This window comes from Hyalella azteca, unplaced genomic scaffold (genome assembly GCF_000764305.2).
Source record: "Hyalella azteca isolate HAZT.00-mixed unplaced genomic scaffold, Hazt_2.0.2 contig8626, whole genome shotgun sequence".
NCBI lineage: Eukaryota > Metazoa > Arthropoda > Malacostraca > Amphipoda > Hyalellidae > Hyalella > Hyalella azteca.
This window is the reverse complement of record NW_025938714.1, coordinates 41323-65926: the sequence shown is the minus strand read 5'-3', so window position 1 is coordinate 65926 and position 24604 is coordinate 41323. Positions and strand designations below refer to the sequence as shown.

General features: G+C 37.5%; 1 protein-coding gene across 1 annotated transcript in view; it reads right to left on the bottom strand.

Moving 5' to 3' along the window:
- The window catches only part of LOC108677127 (potassium/sodium hyperpolarization-activated cyclic nucleotide-gated channel 1), a 112731-nt gene extending 88351 nt beyond the window's left edge, over positions 1-24380 (bottom strand). Inside the window, exons 1-2 of the mRNA XM_047881695.1 lie at positions 24284-24380; positions 24110-24214 (exon numbers count right to left, since the gene is read on the bottom strand). Coding sequence (XP_047737651.1) covers positions 24110-24214; positions 24284-24380 — 202 coding nt within the window. The remainder of the gene's footprint in view (positions 1-24109; positions 24215-24283) is intronic.
- Between the last annotated feature and the right edge of the window lie 224 nt (positions 24381-24604).

The following is a 24604-nucleotide window of genomic DNA, read 5'->3' as shown; positions in this document are numbered from 1 at the left end:
ATATCCTAATCCCAAAAACGATAAGAACTATCTATTTTAACTCCATCAACGATAAAGACCATATCCCAATCCCCAAAATGATAAGAACTATATATTTCAATAGCAACAACGATTAAGACTTATCACCAGAGGCCGGCAACTCACTCCAATATACTGTACGTTCACGAAGCCATAGAAGCAGCACTGCTCAATTTAATGTTTGGATGGGATGAGGCGGCCGCAAACAGCGATGTTGAAGCCTCAATTGAATTTATTTGAGGCTTTAATAGCGCACTGCTAAGATAGAGAGGCTATCAAGTGCACCAATGGAGCTCGCTGGCTTAGGCAGAATTAAGCATTGAATATAATACTTGCAAACTAACTCAACTAAACTAACATATTTCTGTAATAGTTGCTATAACAGCTTCGGGAAACTTGCTACTTCACTGTTTTGAGAGTCCGCAAAACCAAGGCTTTCTCATTTTAATGCATTTTTTATTCACATTGCAATGGAGATTCCTGTTCGAATATGCAAACGAAAATTCAAGACTAAAATTATTTAGTTTGACGCAGCTATATTCACTCTATTTTGCTTGAAGTCTAACAGAAAAATACCCGGAGCTTAATGTTTCCCATCCTCTCCGTAAATCTAAAATTAACAATTCTTATTTCAAGTCCCGCAAGAAGAAAAAATAAATACCGATGAGGGAAATAAAATTATTTTCAAACCCTCTTCCATTCCAGCGGTCATGGGGCATCAGCATGACTCCTGAGCTAGCCTGCAGTATTAGTGTGGTCAGCGCGAGAGGCGTGGTACGTATATATACGGAGGAAATGACTGCAAAAATTTCTGTGAAAGCTGCCGCGCTTCCGCGTTGAAAGGGTAACTCTCCTGTGCGATCCTTTGTAGTAGGTACTCATTGAAAATGTGACTTCTCAGCACTCAAGCCATTCACCCTTTTCTAACGTACAGTTACGCGTATATTTATTGGCAACACGCTTAAAAATATTTAATTTGAGAAATATATAATTTGAAGCATTTATTGCAATTTCTGCATTTATTTTCAGTTAAATTGATCAAAGAACATATAATTACTGTGCATAACGGATAGTAAAACGTTAGATCTCTGTTGTATTTATATTTATTAGAAAAACACCAAAAGCAAAAGTAATGGCAACATTTTGAAAAAAGCATATAAATTGATGGCAACTCTAAATTAATACTTTGTGTGACCTCCCTTGGCAGCAATGATAGCAGACAGACGCTTCTTGTATGTTTCTACGAATTGTTGGCATGTTTTAGTAGGAATCTTGCGCCACTTTTCCATGGCAAAAGTCTTCAATAATTATTCTTCGATGCTGCTGGGTCTTCTTTTATGAACACGCCTCTTGAGTTCCCTCCATAAATTTTCAATTGGATTTAAATCTGGGCTTTGGGAAGGCCATTCCAGCACTCAATTTCTGTGTAGCAAAATATTTCTGTGTTGATTTACTTGTGTGCTTAGGGTCGTTTTCCTGTTGAAAGACAAATGTCCGTCCAAGATGCAGTTTTCCTGCCGATTGCTTAACATTATCAGTTTAAATGTGTTTATATCCTTCAGAATTCATGATGCCCTCACAGAAATATTCCCAGGACCTGCAGCAGCAAAGCATCCCCACAACATGATGGACCCACCACCATGCTTCACAGTAGGTAGAGTGTTCTTTTCCAGCAGAGCTTCACCAGATTTCCTCCATACAAAGTGGTTGTTATTCACACCAAAAAGTTCAAGCTTTGTCTCGTCCGACCACAGTATATTATTGAGTTCTGCTTGAGTAGCATCGATGTGCTTCCTGGCAAACTCCAAACGCTTCTCCTTGTGAATTGGCTTCAACAGTGGCTTCATCTTTGGTACGCCCGTGAAGGCCCTCATGGTTCAGGTAGCGTCGCCCTGTTGACACATCCACAGTTTTTCCAGTACTAGCCAGATGTGATTGATATTCATTGGAAGTGATCTTCGGGTCCTTATTTACTATTTTCATGCAGGAACGCACATCTCTTTCGGTTAATTTTCGATTACGACCGGTTCGTGCTCGATTAGCAGTGGTCCCATCATTCCTGAACTTGACAATAATATTCCTTACGGATGAAATTGGAACATTCAGAGTTGATGATATTTTTCGATATCCATTCCCTTTGCTGTGTAATTCAACTACTCACTTCCTTATGTCCTGTGAGTATTCAGAAATCTTCGCCATAATTGAAGTTAGAAAATTTTAGAGATGTGCTTATACGACTGCTTCCAACGACTAACTGAGCAAGCGCAAACTTGACGTATAGGTTTATAGTATAGGCACATAGTGTTTTGGAATGTTATAGAGTCATCCTCAGATCAACCTAGAATATTCTTGATCAACACTGATGAGTTAAATTGATTTTATGTAATGGTTGCCATTAATTTTGCACGCGGAAAATAAAATTCAATTTACAAAATAAAATATACCTGAAAATATTAAATGAATAATATATTTTTAAGGTACGAAATTAGTTTACACGAGAACAGGCTAGCATTTTAATACAAGCACACTAATATTTCATCAGTATCTTGAACATAGGTGCAATATTTAAATTTGGAATTGAAAGTTGCCAATAAATATGCGCATAACTGTACACTCATTGAAAGGGAGACTTTCATGCACTAGAAACAGTCGCACTTTCTCAGAAGGTACTTAATGGAAGTGTAACTCTTTTGCACTCAGTACAGTCATCCAGTATCAGTATGCACTCAGTGAAGGGGTAACTTTCCGGAACTCAATACAGTTACTTCTTCTAAGTATGCACTAAGTGAAGGGGTGACTCACTTACAATTACAACAGTTAGCCCTGTTGCGTTGCCCTTCCAATCATTCGAACGCGTCTTTGGTTTTCTCAAAACATCACGCTATTGTGTTACAAATATTAATTTGTCGTTTCCACGTCATGCAGCAACTTTATTTCCTTTGCCTGCTTGCTTTGCCTGTTTGTCACGTTCCGGCAAGTGCACACCGATTTTAACGGTCATCTGCACGCTCAAACAAAACCCAAGTACACGTAGCGGGAGTTTGTTGTTTCATCTATGATTGAAAGGGTTAGCTAAAAAAGCCGTCAGTGATTGGCTGAGGGCGTAACTTTTTTTGATAGTGCGACCAATAAGGTAGCTTAGCGTAGAGAAGTTTCGAAATACTCCACAGCTGGGCGTGAGAGCCCCGGCTGTTTGCCATGACCTCTCAACTTCATACCTTTAGAACTTGAGTAAAACGTGAGCGTCCCTCAGCGTTCAATAAAGAATTTAAAATGATAATAATAGTAGTAATGGTCTCACGTGTTAGTTGCTTCATAGCCATCTCGCTTCATTTCTATGCTTTTCAGGCTTAATCGGTTTGTTCAATTAATCGAATAATATTGCAATACAACTTTCTGCATGTTTAATTACCATTACATATACTTCCGTATGGAAAAATTGTCCAATCGAACAATTATTATAAAGCTTAAGATATTAAATAACAAAAATTCAAAACACATTATTTTAAAATTAATTACAAATAAATGGAGTTACCGAAAAAGTTGCAGATATTCATGGTCGGTGCAGGGACAGGCTATTCCCATTCCCAATTCCCACCCACACACACAAACCGGTCGGGAACGAGCCCAAAGTCATTTAACGAAGCTATACTTCAGGGGATTCCTCGACACACCAGCACTTCGATCGAAGGTCTGCAGTAATTGTGGATTAACCAAATGTGCACTCAGACAAACGAATGGGTCGTATTAAGAAAGTAGTGACACACTTTCTTAGCAAGAGCACAAGCGAAGAGCAGATGAAGCACTGGAACGCTCTCATATAAACCGAACCGAACTGTTTAAGAATGACCGACGCAACGGTAAAGAGTGCATCGCTGTTCGGACAAAGTTGTACTAATTTTATTGAATATATTATGTGTTTGCAAGCGTATTTTTTGGCGAAAGATATCGTTATTTTTTAAGCCTGGCATTGTATTTAAAGTTATAAGGCGTTTATCTTTGCTGCCAGTCGTGTCAGAATGTAACCCACAACTCCAAATATGAAATTTTGTTTCAAACATGGGAAACGTATTGGTGGAATCATAAGGCATTGCAAACGAAATTTTATTTTATTTCAAAAGATTAAATCTTGTGTTATTGTACTTTGTTTGAATTTGTACATAAAAAAATTGCGGCCAAAAAGTAAGAACGAATTTCCAGTTTTTGTTTATTACTTTTATTTAAAGCAGGTTGGTATGGGTCTTTCATCAATTAGCATAGCTCCGGCTGAAGAACTATTATGGTAAACAAATTATTAAATTATTATTATAATATATTATTATAAATTGTGGTAAACTATAAACGCGAGTTAATAAGGGAAACCTAAAATCCCAGAGATAATCTTTCCTAGCGACGCTTGCCATTATTTAATGAGTATCGACAGCCAACACGTTCGCGCGAGCCTCAAGGGAATAACGTTAAGCTTCCCCTCAGCAGTTCGGACCACAACGTCTCAAGACAAAGATACACAAAGATACGGGTTTGTACTGAATACTGCATGATGATAAATGAGTAAGTCTGCGAGGCAATTAAGTTTGCTAAAATGGATATCCTAAGAGCAAAGTAAAAGAAGGTAATAATATAAGCGTTAACAAAATTCAGATTGAGTGAGAAAGTTTATTTCAAATAATTATTATATTTGATTTACAGTAGACACTTGGAATCATTCTGCGGATGAAACACGGTGAATAACAACTTCACGAACCATTATTTCTCAGTGCAACGATAACATCTTCGGTACAGGAAAAGGAAACACAAGGATGAGTTGAATGAGGGCGTTGATGTTATCAGAGGTTGATTCAAAGACCAATTGATCACTTCACCAGAGAAAACAAGAGGGGAAAGGTGAAGGGAGCGGCAAGCCCTGAGAAGTTAGGTGGGTGTGAACGCATTTATCAGGTGCTGCTTCTGCAGCATATAATGTGTTGGTAGTTGTGCCTGAACCAAATTTCATAATAAATAAATAAGTAAAAGAAATTTTTAAGGGTATTGACATTTTCTATCGTATATTTCATTGTATTCTTCAATGTTCATAGTTTTAAATTGGAGCATCATTGTACGATGTATGTAGGAATCTGGGTTGGGATAGTAAAGTAAGTAAGCTATTGTCAGCGATGTTATCATTGTGAATAAACTACACTAATGTTTGCAAAGTTATACATGAGGCAAAGATATTGAAATGGAAAAGACAGTCGCAAAAGAGGTAAAACAAATGACCAACAGCGCCTCAAAAAAAATTTTCTGGCCGGCCTGTGATGTTTTAAAAAAATTTTTAGCAGCCTGAAGCGCCAACCAATAATGGGATTATCAGGCGGAAGGCGCAGAGCTTGGGAGAGCCTCAAAAAATGTTTTCGTGGGCATCAAATTAAGGTTACGCCATGCCGAGGAAAAACAAAATGCAAGCAGCGAATGCATTTTTTGATGCCGCATTTCCATTTTTATTGGATGCCAGCCACCGAACACGTAGCCAGCGAAGCGATAATTCGAAATACAGTTTGAAATTTTGTGGGTATATTTAAAACTTTTAGGACGTATACAACAATGCTTAGCTAGCTATATTTTGGCATATAAATTCTTAAGAGGTTGTATAATATCCGCATTAGGCAACATTACAAAAAATACAGATATATTAATAATTGCCGGACTCCTAAGGCCGGATTTATCAATTGACCATCAATCAATAATGTGAACCGTTGTCCAAATTAACGATTGCATCTGCGCATCTGCCAAAGAGTTTTTACGCTTCATTGATGTAGCATTCAATTTAAGTTTATAGAATTATTTAATATTTATTGATCGTTACTAGTTTTGGTATACAGATTAGTATAGGAACTTTTAAGAGCCAAACGTTCATATCTTTTTAACTCTATCACGCTTGAATCCATCTTTAAAACCAGTGATAAATTTAACCGAGTCATCCATGTATCCCATTGAAAAAAGTTAACCTAATATTACATGAAATAGACCGCAATCTCGCCGCCTTCGATGATAATGGAGGTAATCTGGAGCAAGATGAGCTAACAGTTTAGTCACCGCGACCGTCTACCCTCGCTGCTCATCGGTTGCCGATAAAGCCTTATTGGCCACAGCGCCTGCATGGCGTGACCGGCAGCGGTCCAGTCTGCGGCCACAAATTTAACTCTTAAATTAGCCCTCTTAATTATCGGTAGTTCCTAATACGTTTCCTGAGTACAGCTATTGCGTAGGCGAACGCCCACGCAATAGCTATGCTCAGTATTCATTCGAGGGCACTTACAATATGGTGAGGTCCCAAACGTAGAACTGAGGTTACTAACGTAATTAAATATAAAAAAACGTTTTTAAAAACCCCGTTTTTCTGGTGGTAAAAACAATGAAATAAAACAAATAAAAAACTTTTATAAACCAGGTTTCTTAACGGACAAAAAGGAAAAACATTAACTCTTACATAACATTAAAGTTATATAAAATGTTATGTAATGTTATGCAAGAGTAAATGTTTTTCTTTTTTGTCCGTTAAGAAAACGTGGGTTTTTAAAGTTTTTTATTTGTTTTATTTCATTGTTTTTAGTTTTGTAACCATCAGAAAAACGTGGTTTTTAAATTTTTATATTTATTTATTTTCTAATTTTTAGTTTAGAAATTTTAGCAATTCAAATCATTTTCCAGGATTGGCAAGTCTGGATGTTCGACAAAAAAAAAACACAATTCCCAATCGTGAATTTTTACGGTTTTTTAATTTTTTTTTTTATGAAAAAAAATTTTTATTATTATTTCTGATGATCAAATCTTGAATTGTTGGGCAGCATAAGCATGCATGCCAAATTTCAAGTTTCTAGGATCTTCAGAAGTGCTCTAAATCAAGGTTTGAATTTTTGATGACAGACAGACAGAGATGAAGCGCAACTAAGAAAAACGTGGTAATAAAAATGAGGTTACTTAGGCAGAATCGAGGTCACCAACTTAGAACGTCGTAACCTTTGTTTTTGAAGTGCGGTCCAGCCCATGAAGATGACCAGGGGTTGTTAGCATCCATGGCCGAAATAAATGGCGCTGTAAATGAGCTGGAATACGAGCACAAAATATAGCAAGGAAAATTAGTCACGAAGAGAGAAAAAGTGACGAAATAACGTCGCGAACTAATAATCCTATCATCACAACTAACTAACCTTCAGTCATAGACGATTATGAATTGCATTACGCAAAAGCAACGTTTGCTTGAAGTTGTGATTGGCTGGTCCATTGAGTTATGCAATAAAATGTGGTATATAGAGAGTTATTTTACGAAAAAAAGGTATTTGTTCAGATGATCAAAACAAACGAAATAAAAGGACTAGTTTCAATAAATCATAGCTTTTGGATTAAAAACGCTTCTGTTTATCTATATCAACCATTCAACACTTGTTCAACACAACCAAGACTCGTTGCTGTCCAACACAACCAGAACTCGTTGCTGTCCAACATAGCCAGAACTCGTTGCTGTTCAACACAACCAGAACTCGTTGCTGTTCAACACAACCAGAACTCGTTGTTGTTCAACACAACCAGAACTCGTTGCTGTTCAACACAACCAGAACTCGTTGCTGTCCAACACAACCAGAACTCGTTGCTGTCCAACACAACCAGAACTCGTTGCTGTTCAACACAACCAGAACTCGTTGCCGCTCAACACAACCAGAACTCGTTGCTGTTCAACACAGCCAGAACTCGTCGCTGTTCAACACAACCAGAACTCGTTGCTGGAAGACCATACACCGTCCATCCATTAACTGGAATGGGAATACTTCAAACAACTCTTGGAATTACAGCATTCCTCAGAACGAATAGCGTAATGGCCGCCACACTTTATTTATAGCCTCGAATTATAAAGTCATTGCGTCCATCTCAGATTTACGACATTTTTTTAAGACCAGTGAGCCGACATCTTTGTAATTATAATTGTTTAAATTTTCTATGGGGCTTTGCGCATTCATATTTCATTGTTAACTACTCGAATATTTTTCGAGGGTTTCATAATGGTTTCTTCGTATACTAATTTGTACATTAAATCGCTAAATTCTTATAATTATTATTCATTTTTCATCTATTACAATATTAAGTTTTCAATTATTTGGCCCTTGTATTATCGGTAACATGATTTTGACATTTAATAAATAACGTATTATCTCCCATTTTTTGCACTTAATACTAATTATTGCATTTGTTGCGGGATCCTGCTTTTTTCCCATAAGATAATTTATAAATTTTATAATTAGAGCCATGGAACTAAATGTATTCTTTTTCCGCTAGCTTTGCGCTAAGCATTCAATCTTATTTTAGGACTTGGACTTCTACTTAAGTTTAGTGCTTAGGCTCGCCTAAGTCAAGACTTAATGACACTAGCGAGACTGACTCTGCCACCTATCACGCGCCTGGTTATATCCTGGAACTTGAAACTGACGCTTCCACGACTTCTTGAAACTTTCGCAATTTTGTTCAGAATTATTGCTGCAGTCAGGCTTGAGGAATGTTACTCCTGCTTTAAGTAGGGAATTTAACTTGCATCAAGTCCCGACGCTAGATATTTTCAAGATTTGAATTCCCACTGGGTCAAAAATAACATGCAACATTTTCAATTTCGTTGCAGGTAGAACACTGCTGGCTGGAATCTGGCGCAAAGTTTTACGCATTGCGCTGCACACAAAAATACCTATCCAGTGCCTTTTATAATCAAGGTTACAAATTAAGTTTAGTGAAGAAGGATGTTCACGCATTCAACGTCCCCAGCTAAATCTTGCATGAAAAAGTCTAATTTCGTATTCGAAATCACAGAAACTTCACGGGCGCCGTGCAGAAGCGAGATGGATTTACACGAAAAACTGGGTCGGCGCGTCACATAATGTCATTGTGGGATTGAGATTCGAGTTCTTGAAGCCTCGGCTTTGAACATCAATGGGCGATGTCGATACCAGGCCTCGCTAAATCCTGTCATAAAGTTCTGCGGTCAGAATACGTATCAGAGTTAGGGGTTGAATACGAAGCCTGTTAATCCTACATCCAAAAATGCTGATGTGGAAGTTGCGGGAAATATAAAATGAGTGCTCAGCTGCAAGTCTAGTGGAAATGATTCAAGAGACACGGACTCTATATTTAGGCAGTCATTTTGCCGCAGTCCAGTTTTATAAACTTTGAATATATTGAGTAGGCAGTGTTGTGTTCAGGGATATTTTTTAATTATTTAATATTACGTCAACTCCCAAGTTGAGACAATATCTCTCTGAACCTTTTACGATCCAGGGCCTATACTTTCAAAAAAAGTTAAGATATCGTAAGTTCATCAGCCAATCATTGACGGCCTTTCAAGCAAAATCCACCAATCACAGACAAGAAAATAGAGCGTAAGTACTTACGTCCACTTAGCGAGTTTTGAAAGTATGGCCCCTGGCTATCGATTGACCATATGAAGTGTACATGAGAATTCGACGGAAATGGAAAGAAAATGTCTATTAGCTTACAATAGATTATAATAGGCTTGCAGTTGATGAATTTGCTTTGATTCCTGAATATTTTCTCAATTCTTCTAGGCTTGTATAACGATTCCATTAGAGTAAACGTTCATTAACTACAGCTTATTGGCTAGAACAATAATGCTCTACACAAGTAAATTTGCATGTGACTTATTTCTTGATTCATATCTGAGGTTCCGGTTACTGCCTTACATGTTCGTTAGAATTCTAAGACCCAATAATTATCACCAAATTAACGTCCCTGATCACAGATCTTGCGTGACATGCACTTGGGAGACACGCACGTCAAGGATCGGCCGCGATCGTGTCTATTTAAACGACCCTAATAAGGAACAAATTACCTCCTAATAGCCTATCAGCAAAGCACTGACGCACGATAATTGATGACGCTTTTCCTTATTAAACGTGCCCTAGGCCACCGTCGCACAAATCAGATTCGTGGCAGGCAATTTTGCAATCAGAATTCGTTTAGCCAACCTAGTTAATTTCTTCCATTTTTTCACAGTTAAATTCAGGTTAAATATCGACATTAACTTTCTCCGCCAAACAAGCGATTTTCTAAAATCATCCACGAAATTTTATTTTATATAATCCTAAAAAATATCTACTATATCGCATCGCAGGCTGAGAATGTCAGTAACTTCCCATGTAAAATGCATGTAACGTTCCAGCAAAACCGGCAAATTAGAACCGATGCAAATATTTCAACGCTCGCATGACAGTGTCATCTTGCATGCCCATCATCGTTCATTAAACCATAATTTATTCTAAACCAATTAAAAGCCTTTTAAACGAGACCAGTTTTATTCTAGCTGCAAAGCCATAAGGAGCATTCCGGTCCATGGACGCCATGCCGTTCAAATCCTAGCCAATTCGTGTAGTCGTCAAGCAAATCTAAACACGACTCCTACATTCGTCGCTTTATGGATCCCCTGGAGTGACGAATATTGACGCAATATATGCTCTCGTCAACGGACGTCGCAATGGCAATAGCCGCAAGGCAATTCCTTCCAGAAGAATGCTCGCGGTACGAATCCTGCTGCCTGCGACTGGTATAGTAAAGACGGTGGACAAGTTGTAAAGCTGCTTCTAAAGGCACTTGAGAGGTCAGAGGTTCATTCTCTTTGCTGTATTCTATGTTCAACTTCAAAATTTTTGATTTCAGTTCTATTGCCACGAGATTAGAATAGGTGAAGTAAGTATGTGAACAAAAAATGTATTAATTGAAAAAGGTTATTATCACCAGGAACTTAAAAGTAAAGAAAATAGCCAAAAAGTTCACCATTTCTTATAAGAGAAAACGTTTCGGAGTCCAGCTCCATCGTCAGTTCAAAACCTAGAACACAGGTACAAACAATTAGTAACCTAAAATTCACATTCAAACAATTCACCTAAACTTGAGGACATTAGAACTAAAATCGAAGATAACAGAAATAAAAATGAGATAACATGTAGAGAAAGTACTATCTATTTACAATTTGTAGAGTATCGGTTGTAGAAAATTGGCTTAAAATCAATAGGACAATTTGCCAGCCATGTAGCCTCGTGATAACACATGAAAATATTAGCAAAGGTAGGGCCAAGAGGAAGACCCATGCCTAGACCGTCAATTTGCCTATAAAATTTGCCAGCAAATACAAAAACAGAGTTATTATCACATCAAATAGGGTTATTATATTAAAAGCGGTTGTTTTATAAAAAGTGTTATTAAATTAAATGTGGTTATTTATTTTTGTCTCTAGGGCAAGAAATTGAAGGTAGAATCTCTTCGAATTCATCGGCCAATAATTCATGAAAAGCGAAAAGCAGTGAAGGTAGGTACAGTTGCATGAGAAAAATTCGCGTCTAAAAAATCTGCAAACTCCAGTAACCTTATACGAAGCAAGTGCAGTTTCTCAGACCAAAAACTTTATTGGATTTACAACGCGTGAAGTTGATATTGCCGGAGCCCACTTGCGGTGCTGTGGAAAGTTTCAGCGGGAAAAATTTCGAAATGTTGGGCGTTGTTTTTACTTCCCAGCTAGAAAAAGAGGCAGGGACGTTCAGCTGCATAAAAGAAAATGTTTCTTTGTGGAAGACTCATGCGAGGATTGTGATCTCACGCTCCATCAAAAATTATGAGAACATTTGGAATTGAACGAGGAGGTTTAAAAGAAATGTTCGCAAGAGATCGACAGCGTATTTATACTGGATAAAACATATTATGCCTTTTCAGTTTCATTTTCGGAAATGATATAGTTCAATTGTCGAAAAATACGTAACAGGACAATGAGACGAGACATATATGGTGCAGAAGACCACTCACAGAAGCCAGCTTTATTGGAAATTCTAGATTAGAAAAATTGTTATAAACTTCAAGCGATTTTAGGGCTTCAAAGATTTGATGACTCGGTGATAAATGTCGTGACCTCGCGTGGGTGGCCCCGACCCCCCGAGCCGCCCCCCGATGGGGTCGCCTGGAGAGCAGGAGGCGGAAATACGGATAGGAGAATATTAGAAAGAAATACGGGGAATAAAAACATGGTGTGTACGGACGTTTTTTGGTTATCGTATCAAAAATGATTCTCGTTCATGTATGAAATGAAATATGCCCTTACTATTGAAAATCTGAATCACTCAAATCGAGCAGAGCGCAATTGTAAAAAAAAAAAATAGAAACGAAAGGAGAACAATTCACTACGACACATGCGTGGGTGATTTAGAAAAAAATTATTCATGAAAATCACAGGAGCAATGAATGGAAATTCATTTGTTTGTGGAATAGTTCCTAAAACTTGAGCACCAAATTACCACAGAGCACTTTTTGAACCCGAGCAGCCGTACAGTTCCATCTCCAAATCATTAAAGTTATTCTCTCAGGTTGCAGAGGGTAACGCTTTACCAGACCTTTTGTTAGGAATAGCATTGCATGAAGTTAATGTACCTGCGGACAAAGGGTTGAGGAAGTGAGGACATTTGAAGTAGGCGGGCATCGAACCAACTTCTCCAACTTCAGTCGCAACACCGGCCAAGTTGGGAGCTAAGTTGGGAGCCAAATTTGGAACCAAGTTGGGAGCCAAGTTTACTCCAACATCTGCAGCCACAGCCACACAGTCACGATAGCCCAACAGCGGAGAATATTTTACCTATTATTCGGGGCATATGTTCTGTAGTTACCCAAATAACAGGAAAAAAACACATAAGTCAGGATTTTCAGGGATGTAACAAGAGGCCAAAAAATTTTAAAAATGACGTAAAAGGAATAAGAATAAATGGTTTCATGACAGAAATATTGCGAGACGTGGCTGTTGGAGCTGATTCTGGTCACTTAAATAGATAGGTCATTCTGAATACATTAATTTTTGGAACTATTCATCACTGTTTATATGGATCTTTGGCATTTAGACCTAAGTTATTTATAATATTCGAAAAGTTTGATGACAACTGAAACAAATTAGCAGTTCATGTAAAAATAGAACGACTTTTTATGCGACGTTGAAACTGATCGTATTGCAGCTTAGTTGCGTGAATGTCTCATTTAATATAAAAAGACAATTCCCGTCCAAATAACGATAAGATAAGAACTACGACTAACTGATAATAAACTCGTCACAGGAAGGCCTGGCGACCCGAGGACTGCAGCTCTCAGTATGATCAGAAAAGCAAACACGGGCTGGGCAACAACCAGCTGCCAAAGACTGATGGTTCACTACAGCCTCCCTACAAAGTTACCAAGAACAGGATCATCAAACCTGCTCGGTAACAGGAGCTTTGTCGCCATGGCGCAACATGGACTTCATCCTGAAAGTTCTGCCAACAACAACTTCATCCTGAAAGTTCAACAATTACTCTGTCGTCTAAGTTCTCAAAGAACTGTATTGTGAAAGTTCTTGGGAGCGCAGCCGTGCACCACCAAATTTGTGCACCAATAAGCCCTGAATCGAACGCCTTGGATCTCTCCGGACCTACACCAATCAGCCGTGCACCACTCGGCTTTGTCCTCTTCCGGCCTTGGCCACCACCTGCCGTGCACCACCAGGCCGCGGATCAAATCTGACTTCCGGGCATCGTTAAATTACGTAATTTTACGTTCACCGCATCTGAGGTTAGGTTTCAGATAGCATAGCATAGTTCTGTTCCAAAATTTATCGTCCTTCGACAAGTGGCCGTTCGACCGAGGGCTGGTTCGACCCACGGCCTAGATACGGACGGCTTGAAGTGTTGAAGGCTACGTTCCGGAAGGCAGGAATCATGATGGTCTATTACATCCAGGGCAGTGGTGGTCTTCGGCAGGCGACCCAAGTTCTTAAGTAAAAACTATATGATAAATGAACGTGAAATTCAAAACTACATACCAATAAAGCTCGCCACGAACTTTGTCTTACAAATGCACCAGAAACTGCATTGTATAATTTCTCCTGAAAGCTGCTTCGACGAAGTTGACTGTACCGGCCAAGTTCATCAAAAACGGCTCCTCGAAGCCTATCATGGAAATATTAGGTCGTAAACTTTACAACTAAATCCGTTAGTCCAGATGAACTTCAAAATCTTGATCGGGGAACGTTTATGGACAAAGTACAGAACCTTCGAAATTTTATGGACTCCTTAAGAACTGAATCATTAAAGGTTCATAGACCCCGTACGGAAATATCTTAATTTTCGATCGTCGAAGCTTGTGGGTCACAAATGGAACGAAATTTTCTAAAAGCGAAGTAAACAAACAAAGATCAATTCCATCCTATATCTTAATCTATTGCTATTACTGAAGAGTCAAAATAAATTTTAACTAACTTGATCGCCATCGAATACCAGCCTTCAAAACCCTTAATGTTGCACTTCCAAAAAGTAAATTCAAAATTTCTTTTTGATATTCATTTTACATCTGGTAACTCAAATCAAAAATATTCAGAAAGTAAATTTTATTTTCTTAAAAACAACACGTTCTCAGATCACGGCAATGGTTTCTTATCCACCACTCAGATAACAGTCGCATTTATCAAAGTTAATTTTCCCAGTAACTTTTGAGGGGACTTTAGGCCACGTTCGCTATCCTGCGATAGCAGCGCAGTTTCCAGCCGATTGTCCACATCTGGAAATTGGTGCAGTTGTACAAACGATCGGTGCAGCCGTTGGCGCGGACCTTCCTAATTTCCTGGAATGTTCCATCGCGGCGACTTGAATAATTACGACCCTCAGCCGCAGATCAACACGTCAAACCAAATCTTAGTATTAGCGGCTCTTGAGTTCAAAGACCTAATTCCAAGTATATTTCTGGATTTACAAACTAGAAAAAAAATCATTTTATTATTCAGTTCGACGTACGTGTGATAGTCGTGGTAGTCTACGTCTCTGGAATTCTTGGCAATGTGTAACAGACTTTTGTAAAAATCAGCTTTTAAATAGAAACTCACCACTCAATTGTGTTGAATGGCAAGTACATCTAGTGAGACCATATGCAGTTAACCAATATTTTACAACAAACATTCAGGGCACAAATGACGGTTCCATCATGGCGGGCACACAAAAAGATACCATCATAACGGGCACACAAAAAGATACCATCATAGCAGGCACACAAAAAGATACCATCATAACGGGCACACAAAAAGGATACCATCATAGCGGGCACACAAAAAGATACCATCATAACGGCAGGGTTGGCAATGATTAAATCAAAATGATTAAATCATGTGATTAAATCACTTGATTTTTTTACAAAAAATCATGATTTTTTTGATTTTTTCGATTTTTTTGATTTTTTCGATTTTTTCATATATTTAAAAATATTTGAGTGGCAGTCTTTAATTTATATTGAGGTATTGTTATTCATGGTTTAGTATAAATGTACTATGAATGACAAATTGGTATGTAAACTTGTTGCCTTTAGTTGTTTAGTATTGGTTTATTGGTCTGAATTAAATGGGAACAGTGCAGTCAGTCACTCAGTCACTACTGGTCAGTGTGTATAGAAGGTAGAGTCTGGTAGATTTATAGGACATAAAACTAGTAGATCTATCGATAGTTCTGTGCACTGTGCAATCAGCTACCTATCTGTTATGTGACTCTTCAATGTTTAGGAGATCTGCATTCCTAAAGTGTTTTTTGTATATTGAAGCCAGTTAAATGGTCAATATTTAGCTTATTACCTTGCTCCATACAAACTTACGAAGCTAATGAATAGACATAGTATCAATAATTGTTTACCCGAAAATCCCTAAGTGGTAAACACCACCTTGGCCTGTTGGCCACTATTGGAGGCAATAAGTGCCCTTTTTAGCCATCCATTATTATCCATATACTGTTATTGTTAGTAGGCTAATTGCAACATAAAAAATAACACCTCAAAAAAGACAAAAAAGGTGAAAAAATCAAAAAAATCGCCAACCCTGCATAACGGGCACTCAAAAAGATACCATCATAGCGGGCACACAAAATGATACCATCATAGCGGGCACACAAAAAGATACCATCATAGCGGGCACACAAAATGATACCATCATAGCGGGCACACTAAAAGATACCATCATAGCGGGCACACGCGAAGGTTTCGAACACAATTTGACACCGCAAGCCACGTGAACAGCTAAGGTTTTGTAGCGACTCGACTTTCCGTGCGTCACGTCGTGCGCGTGCCACGAGTTTCATTCTATGAGATCGAGCAAGTTATTCTGTGTGAACGCGCACGCTTAATCAACAGGAATTGCGACAACAGGCACAAGAGCCCTCCGCTCTGATGGAGCTAAGTGGGAGAACTTGACAAGATTGTGAGAGACTCGACAGCCTGTGAGACTTCGAGGTTAAATTATCTCTGTTTTACATCAGCATTGCAGTGCCTCAACACATCTTTATTTTACACCAAAACATCTCTATTGTATACAAACACATCTCTATCTTACACCAACACATCTCTATCTTACACCAACACATCTCTATCTTGCACCAACACATCTTCATCTTGCACCAACACATATCTATCTTGCACCGACACATCTCAATCTTGCACCAACACATCTCTATCTTGCCAACACATCTCTATCTTGCACCAACACATCTCTATTCTCTATCTTACACCTACACATCTCTATCTTGTACACCAACACATCTCTATCTTGCACCAACACATCTCAATCTTGTACACCAACACATCTCTATCTTGCACCAACACGGTTTTGCACCTATACCGTTCTTTCTTGCAATGCTTACACTAACTTTACCACTGGAAATATAACGGAAATATATAATGATATCGATGATCATTCAATTGCAAAAGTATAAAAATTGTAGTCACCTAATTCGGCACAACAAGGCTTTATGTCTACAGAGTTCTCGAAAATTTTACGACTCCATTTTCTTATTTTTATTCGTGCGCACGAAAAGGCTCTTGTACTTTTATCTATTTACACTACCTCATAAATTTGTATTTTTCGGAAAGCAGTTGCTATTGGAAAGGAATTCATTTTGGGCTTCAGGTTCTAAATCATAAAATTTTGATAGAACAACGCACGTCATCAGTGACACAGGATTGAAAAAATCTCTCAATCCTGATCCACCTTGTGTCAAAATAATGAGTCTAATTACAAAGTTTATTAACATGTTATCGATGCTCGACTTCTTCAAGACCATTCTAAGGTCATTTTATTTACGGTTTCGCGAATTCATTCATAAAATGCAAATAATTCTTAATGAAGGAGAATTAATGGGCTTTTTTGAATAGCTTAGTCACATTTTAGCGCAGGGCTCCTGTGACTAAGGACAATGTTGCTATAAAGGTACAGTTAAAGCTAGGCCCGTGTTTTGTAAAGATAAATTCTTTTTCATCCACGATAGTAGCCGCAGAGTGCCACGTAATTAATTCTGAAAAATATTTCCGTTGTAGCTTAATTTGAATAGGGTGACATAACGCAATTTATTCCGTTTTTCGATGGCACGGCGACCAAAAATAAGTCTGAGCGTGCGACGAAATGTTTCGAATTCTATCGCTTTAAAGCAAATATTCTACTTGAAAAATCTGAATTTTTTTCTACCATTATTTTAATGAGTCTTTAGGATAAAATCTGATAAGGAAGATAAATTAAAATTATTAAAAACTGGAAGATCTTAGCTAGGTGGGAACAGAACTGAATCTCGAAGTTCACACGCATCTCTAACAACCACCAACAATAACTTAATTCCGGAATTTGCAGTTTGAATTGGAGGTAAATGCAACAGTTCCATTTATATTAAAATATTAATCTACTGCTTGAATAACGGTACAATATCTTATCTTCTCATTGCAAGTTTTGTATCCATCACTTAAAATAATGTCCCCATCACAAAAAATTGTGTAAAATATCAAATAAGAAATAGTGTTGAGTACCGCCTTGGCTGTTGCAAGTCGATGGTGCTATAAGAGGACGCCCCTTTGATCTAATAGAAACATTAAGTCAATTTTGGGCGTAGAGCAGCGCGGAGAAAAGAAGGGATCGCTGCTTCTGGTCAGAGGGTCTACGTGAAGCGGTCTTCAGGCGTCGAGGGCTCTCATGGACCGGCAACAATACGGCCGGGGCCCTTGCACTATCAATACCGAGCAGAAATATTATCTGGCAGTGCTTTGATAATGGGGGCAACTTTGATGATAGGAAATGATAGAAGTATTTCGTGTATGAAATAATTGGTGTGTTTTGTAAATGAATTGATAAAAGTTTAAAGGGTTATAATTATAGACAAAGTTGATCATCTATTGTCATGAATTTAAAACCTCGTACAATACGTCGCGTCAAAAATTAACCAAACGTCCCACCAAAACTTGAGAAAACTTCAACTCTAGCCGTTATGCAATGTCGCAGACAATGGAAGGTCAATGCCACCAAGTGACCATGTAAGGTCACAGTTACGATAAAGAAATACAAATGAAAGAAGACGTTGCATGGCTGGCAGACTGCGTCTGAGAGGCAAGACTAATAAGCCGTCATGAATCAAGTCGAGGAAGCAGCCCGCCCGCTCATAAATTTGTCCAGGGATGACCGGCTGCGAGAGATGCATTGACTAGACTTGGTCGTCACGTGCAACTTCTCCTGCCGTCTCGGTAAGAGGAAACGGCCAAACAGCTCACAAAATAGACCAAAAACGGCTAAAATTAATTAGGTTTTAGTAAATTTGTTATTACTTAGAGAAACAAGTAATTTTTATTGTTTCTTGACACTTGAAATGACATCAGATCTAAGGCCTTCGTATATTTTTGCCGACAGCTCAATCAAAAAGGAAACACTCAAAGCGGTGAATTTGGCCCGAAAAAGGCCAATCCTGTAGCCCCAAAGGCTGATGCGAGACATTGCTTCCAGACAGCAGTCGATCACATTTAAGATTCAGAGGTAATTAATTCTATACATAAAAAGAGAAAATTTTACTCTCGATGTCATTGTTCTTGTTGACATCTCTAATCACTGAACATCAACTTATTCTCTCACAGAACTTACCATTCACAACGAATTTATTAAAATCATCTTCCTCCATTGACGGAAAATATTTGGCGGTAGTCATGCACGCGAAAATTTGCCGTCGTTCCTACATTTCCTTGATTGAAATGTATATTATACATGTTCAATTGTTCATAGATCATTTATTGAAATGTATGATTGAATGAGATATTCTCAATTGACGAGATCAAATCGATTAGCAAATCGATGAAGTTCAAAAAATAGTATAAAAAATAGTTTAATTGAAAGCCTCAAGGACGGTAAAGTAGTGAGAGCACCAATCAATTCTACATAAGTGACTTTACTTAACTACGAACTTTTTAATAGCCTGTTTAATTCTCATTCTGGAACCCAGCTGGAAATATAATTTAAAATTTGACAACAAATGTATTTTTTATCGCATCTATATCAAATTGAATGACGTGACGATGCATCAAGCTGATTGCATTGAGAATTGAGTTCAATCACGAATCGTAGGAACAATTTTCACATGGTAGTCACAACGATCAGGTGGACGGTAGTTTATTCTTGCAACATCTTCGATAGTGACATTAGTCGTCGAAAGATGTTAATGGTTGAACTAAAATCCGATAGAAGCACGAGTACTAGAAACAAACAAAAAAAAACATCATGGAATAAATGAACATAATTCCGATGGATATACATATACTGGAAACTCAACAACCAACAATTTGTCAGCATTTTTTGACAAAACACACCAATTCATCACCACCACGTCATCTTCCCCTCAACGCTAGTGGCTGCAGTCACTCAAATTCACGTTGCCATGACGACACGCCCCTTTCGGGCCGAGGACCTCAGGAATTTTCTTTTAAATTAGAAAAAATGCAATATTTTCTTCCGCGGTTATCGTTGCATGCACAAGTGACCCGCTCTTCATATTGCAGTTGCTGTTCTATACGAAAATTCAAATCTGTTCTATTTTCCTATAAATAACGAATGTAAATCGGACGTGCGCATGAAATGAAAACGTACGTGAGTTGTACATGTTTGATTAAAAAGGTAATAAATGAATAGTAAGGCTAAAAACTGAAAAAACATCAATACCACAGCCAATAACATCGATACATCAAAATAAATCGAAAAACATGTCACGGTTTACACGGTTTCATTTGGTTCACTGGATATAGGCTATGTTTTCTACTATCGCAGCTCATCTATCATAATTACCAGCATCAGGGTCATATCTACCATGGCTATCTAAACCATTGCTACCACTTCATAGTATATAACACGCCACAAACCTACCTAATTCACATGCATCCTATCCATCATAGACAATAAAATCAGACAAAATAGATCATAATGGCGAGGATGTCTCCTCTCGACACAGAGATGCGGGCATCACACACCACATTGAGATGCCAAAGATGGGGTCGCGTTGCAATGTTACTGGCAATAAAACGAATTTATTTCGAAGCCCTGCAGCATCGATGGCCATGGCATATGCTTAATATGCGCTGAGCTGAACATATTTCGGTGAACAATGTGGCAACATATGCAACATATAGACAATGTGGCAATATTGGCAACATAAAAATGTGAGCAACCACTGCCATAAAGAGGGATTGTTGGACGAACATTAACTAATCAATAAAAATGACAAAGGATGAGCATTAAAAAACGCCGTTAACTGAAGAAATATTTTCTTTCAAAATCGAATCCGAGAGAGAATAGGCAGATGAAAATATGATCATGTTTGTAAAATTATTTATAGAAAATAAAGCCAGGCGCCAAAGGGCAGCTTTAATGTTAAATATTACCATGAGCAGCTGCGAAGATATAATTGAACCAAATTATAAATAATTATATGAAAAATATACAATCTATAGCTTTCGACCCGTCAACCTAGAAATACGCGTTGATGGTTCAAACCATGGAAGGCTGAAAATAAGCTGTCTGACAAGCGTCTGATGGCAGTGAACGATCTGTTTAATTTTAGAAACTAATAAGCAAGAATTTCTACTATCGATGTACTGAATAGCAATGAAACGTAGCCGCAAACAGATAAAAAATTAGACTTGGATGCTAAGAAATGTTTAATAAACATATAGAGCTTCCAGCGTTGCCAATACATTTGAAGGTACTGATAAACATTTCTGGTACACGATGGTCCGCAGTGAATGAATAGAACTTCCTTTTGGTACGCGATAACTTAAAGTTTGGGAGACTTTGAGTAAGGTCAAGATTAAGAAGTTTTTCATTGAATGCCAAATACTTTGTCATGCGTGAAATTGGAAAGCTGACATCGTGTAAATATTGAAATTTTTCTGGGTTAGATGTTGTTATACCAGTGACAGTTACTTGGAGGCATGCGGGTGTCGTAGATTCGGAGGACATTTTTTGTTATTTCTTATTTCTATTTGAAGGCTAGTAATAGAAAAAAGTAAGAAAAGATGCGCCAATTATTTTTTAATTTTAAAAAATAAAATTTAACAACAGTATAAGATAGTTATAGCACACAAATTAGTGCCTTGATTGACGTGGCAGAGAAACGTGTTGCCCTGTAATGCATCACTCATTGAGCATCCAAAACCCTACATGCAGGCTGAATAATAAATCCAATAGACGAAAAATTTAATTATGAAATATTTTACTTGTGTCGTACGGAAAAATCAAAACATTCTGTATATAAGAAAAATAAATATGAATCATTAAAGTAATTCTCAGCAATCAAACTAAATGCGTAACAAAACGATTAAATTTTAACCTGAAATTTAACTATAATTTTGATGATATAATGTACAACACGGACTGTCAAACAGACACGGACTGTCGGGGTACCTTGAGTCATTTTATTTTATTTCGTATTTCTATTATTTATAGTCTATGGAAGAGTTGGAATCATTGCTTAAATATATAGCGATGTAATCAATAGTGTGATGATTATTTTTATTTAATATTTAGCACTTATAAATAAAAATAATTGTCCCATTTTCCATGCAATTCAATTTTAAACATTGTCCTCACCTACCCCATATTATACATAATTATACATATAATTAGGGTACTTAGCTACCCCTAATGTACCTATAATATAACTTTTAATTTCCATAGCTTTTTTCTGCTCGTAAAATATCGCTACCATGAGAACACGTATCATTATTTACCATTAATTAAAGCCAAGTAAAATCTTTGTTTGGATGCATCATAACACGCCAAATTTTCGCATTGCATGGGCATCATCAATATTCCGAATGTAAAGAAATTTGAGGGCTAAATAAATTATTGTGCTATTTTAAAATATCCTGTCCGACAATATTACCTGGGATTAACTCGTAAATCCATGAGCACTGGCATCAAAGAACAGGTTACCAGAAGGAATGATCTAATTAAATAACTTGTTTAATAAACTTTGCCAATTTTAGTCTGCAACTCTTGCAATTATTAAAAAAAAAACAGTCTGTTCCGCGTATCATTAACGAGCTTGGTTACCAAACTTGTCATTTGTAGCCTGCAATTGTTGGAAAAGAACGAGTCTGCCCCGCGCATTTTAATTTACTTCACGATTTTTTCACTAGAATTGCGCTCTAATTTTATTCATAAAAATTAAAGATCTACTTAAATCTTCAAGTGACCGCACAAATTAATTGCCAATTTATTCTTGAAGAAATCAAGCCAGTTTTTTCCTTGTCGCATCAATTGGAATTAAAAAACTGTACGTATTTGGCTCACAATCTATGTTCGATGCACTAATTAGTGAGAAAGTGTTTATTGCTTTATTATAATGCCCATAAGTTCAGTTGTTTTTATTCATAATTATACTATTGTTTATTCACATATGATTGATATTGAAAGGCGTTTATTGATATATACGTAATTGAAAAAGTATATATCACTTATTCAAAGCATAAAAGATTTTTGACGCGCCGTGTCAATGTCAAACTATAAATTTTAAAAACTTTTCTTCATTTCCTAAATCCTTTTATTTATTTCATCAAATACTTTCCAGAAAAAAATTCGGTTTGACCTTTTTCACGTACTCATATATAGTATCACATACTGTAAGTACAGGGTTGATTTTGTCAATTATATAATGATAATTTTTTAATAATAATTTCAATAATTTACAAAGATTGCGTTCGACGCGGTCATGTCCATATTAAAATCTTGCCAAATTTTTAATATCGGAAGCGCGAAAACAGCGGAAACTGCTCACCTAAAAAGCAAATTTCTTCCCGCAAATGCAAGTCAATGGCACAAAAAACTTTAGCGCCAGTATAGGCAGCAATAATGCGCAGCTTAGAGGCATCTACACACAAATGTTCCCATGGACACACAGAAAATTAAGTGAGTCGCCCAGATATCGATGTACTTCAGCCCTGGTGAGCCGGAGAAGGGACGTTTTAGTCATTATCTCGCTCTCTACTCGTGCTGTGGTGTAAGAAAGTGTGTTACTATTTACACAATAGGAAATGTATCGGAAAATAACCGTCTTGAGCAGTCGCGGAGCTGGCTTAAAAATTTTTACGACATGAGAATGAAATTATGTCGTCATTGTGAACTAAATACATTTATGTTTACATCAAAAAGGTTTTCTGCATCCTTGTATTCTTTTCCTTTTCTTTCCATCTGTGAAGGGTGCTTTTTGGCTTAATTTTTTATTCAGTGCCGTCAAAAAAATTCTTAGCCAACTCAAGGATTACTTTGTTAATCGCGAGTCCAATCGCTCGTTAATCCCTTCTGTACTTGATGTGAACAATGACTATAGGCCGATGCTTGAATGCCGGTGTTAAGCGCCGTTAAATTGTTTGTTCGAACATCCTTTAAAAAAGTGAGTAAATCTCTAGTTTACTAGAGTTGTATGATGATAAAAAAAACACCCCAGCCCCACCCTCAACAAAAAGTTCAGTTTGTGAAAATTCACCATCGACTACGGCACGCTGTAGCGCTAAAATTATTAATAATATATAACAGTATGTATTTGGCGAAGAAAGTTTAATAAAATATAAAGTGATATTATAATATTAGATTAACTGTATTGATAAATGTTCATTTTTTTCCCTGCTATTTCTGTGGAAGCGCACGCATTAGAAACATATAAAATGCTTGCAGTTGTTTAAAAAAAAAAACTCAGGTAAAACTTAAAATTGTTTTACATTTAGTTTTCACCTGGTACGACCCTGGGACCGTTGGCTGTGTTGACACCAGCTGCTCCATACTTCAGTTGACCTGGCGCCGCGTTGCTCACAACTGCTATGTCATCGAGATCATCATCTGCTCCACCACCACTTCCACTTGCACCACTTCCACTACCACCAAAACCTACACTTCCACCACCTCCACCACCACCACCGCGGTATGAATATCTAACGCTCCGACTGCCCAGAGATTCACCGCTCAGCCGCTTGCTGCCTAAGTGCCAAATACGTCGCGCGGACATCGTGCTTCGAGCAGCGATTGAGAGACGGTCTTCATAGGGCCCAGATGGGTGTAAGATTCTAATATATCCTTCATTAAGCACTTATAATTGTAAACATTTTATAGCTTTTGAATTCAATTTGATTCGATAAAACAAAGATTTTAATTGCAATAAAATCAACGTGTATTCTAAAGACTTACAAGGATTGGAACATCAGAATATTCACTTGCTTGGTCTTAACAATT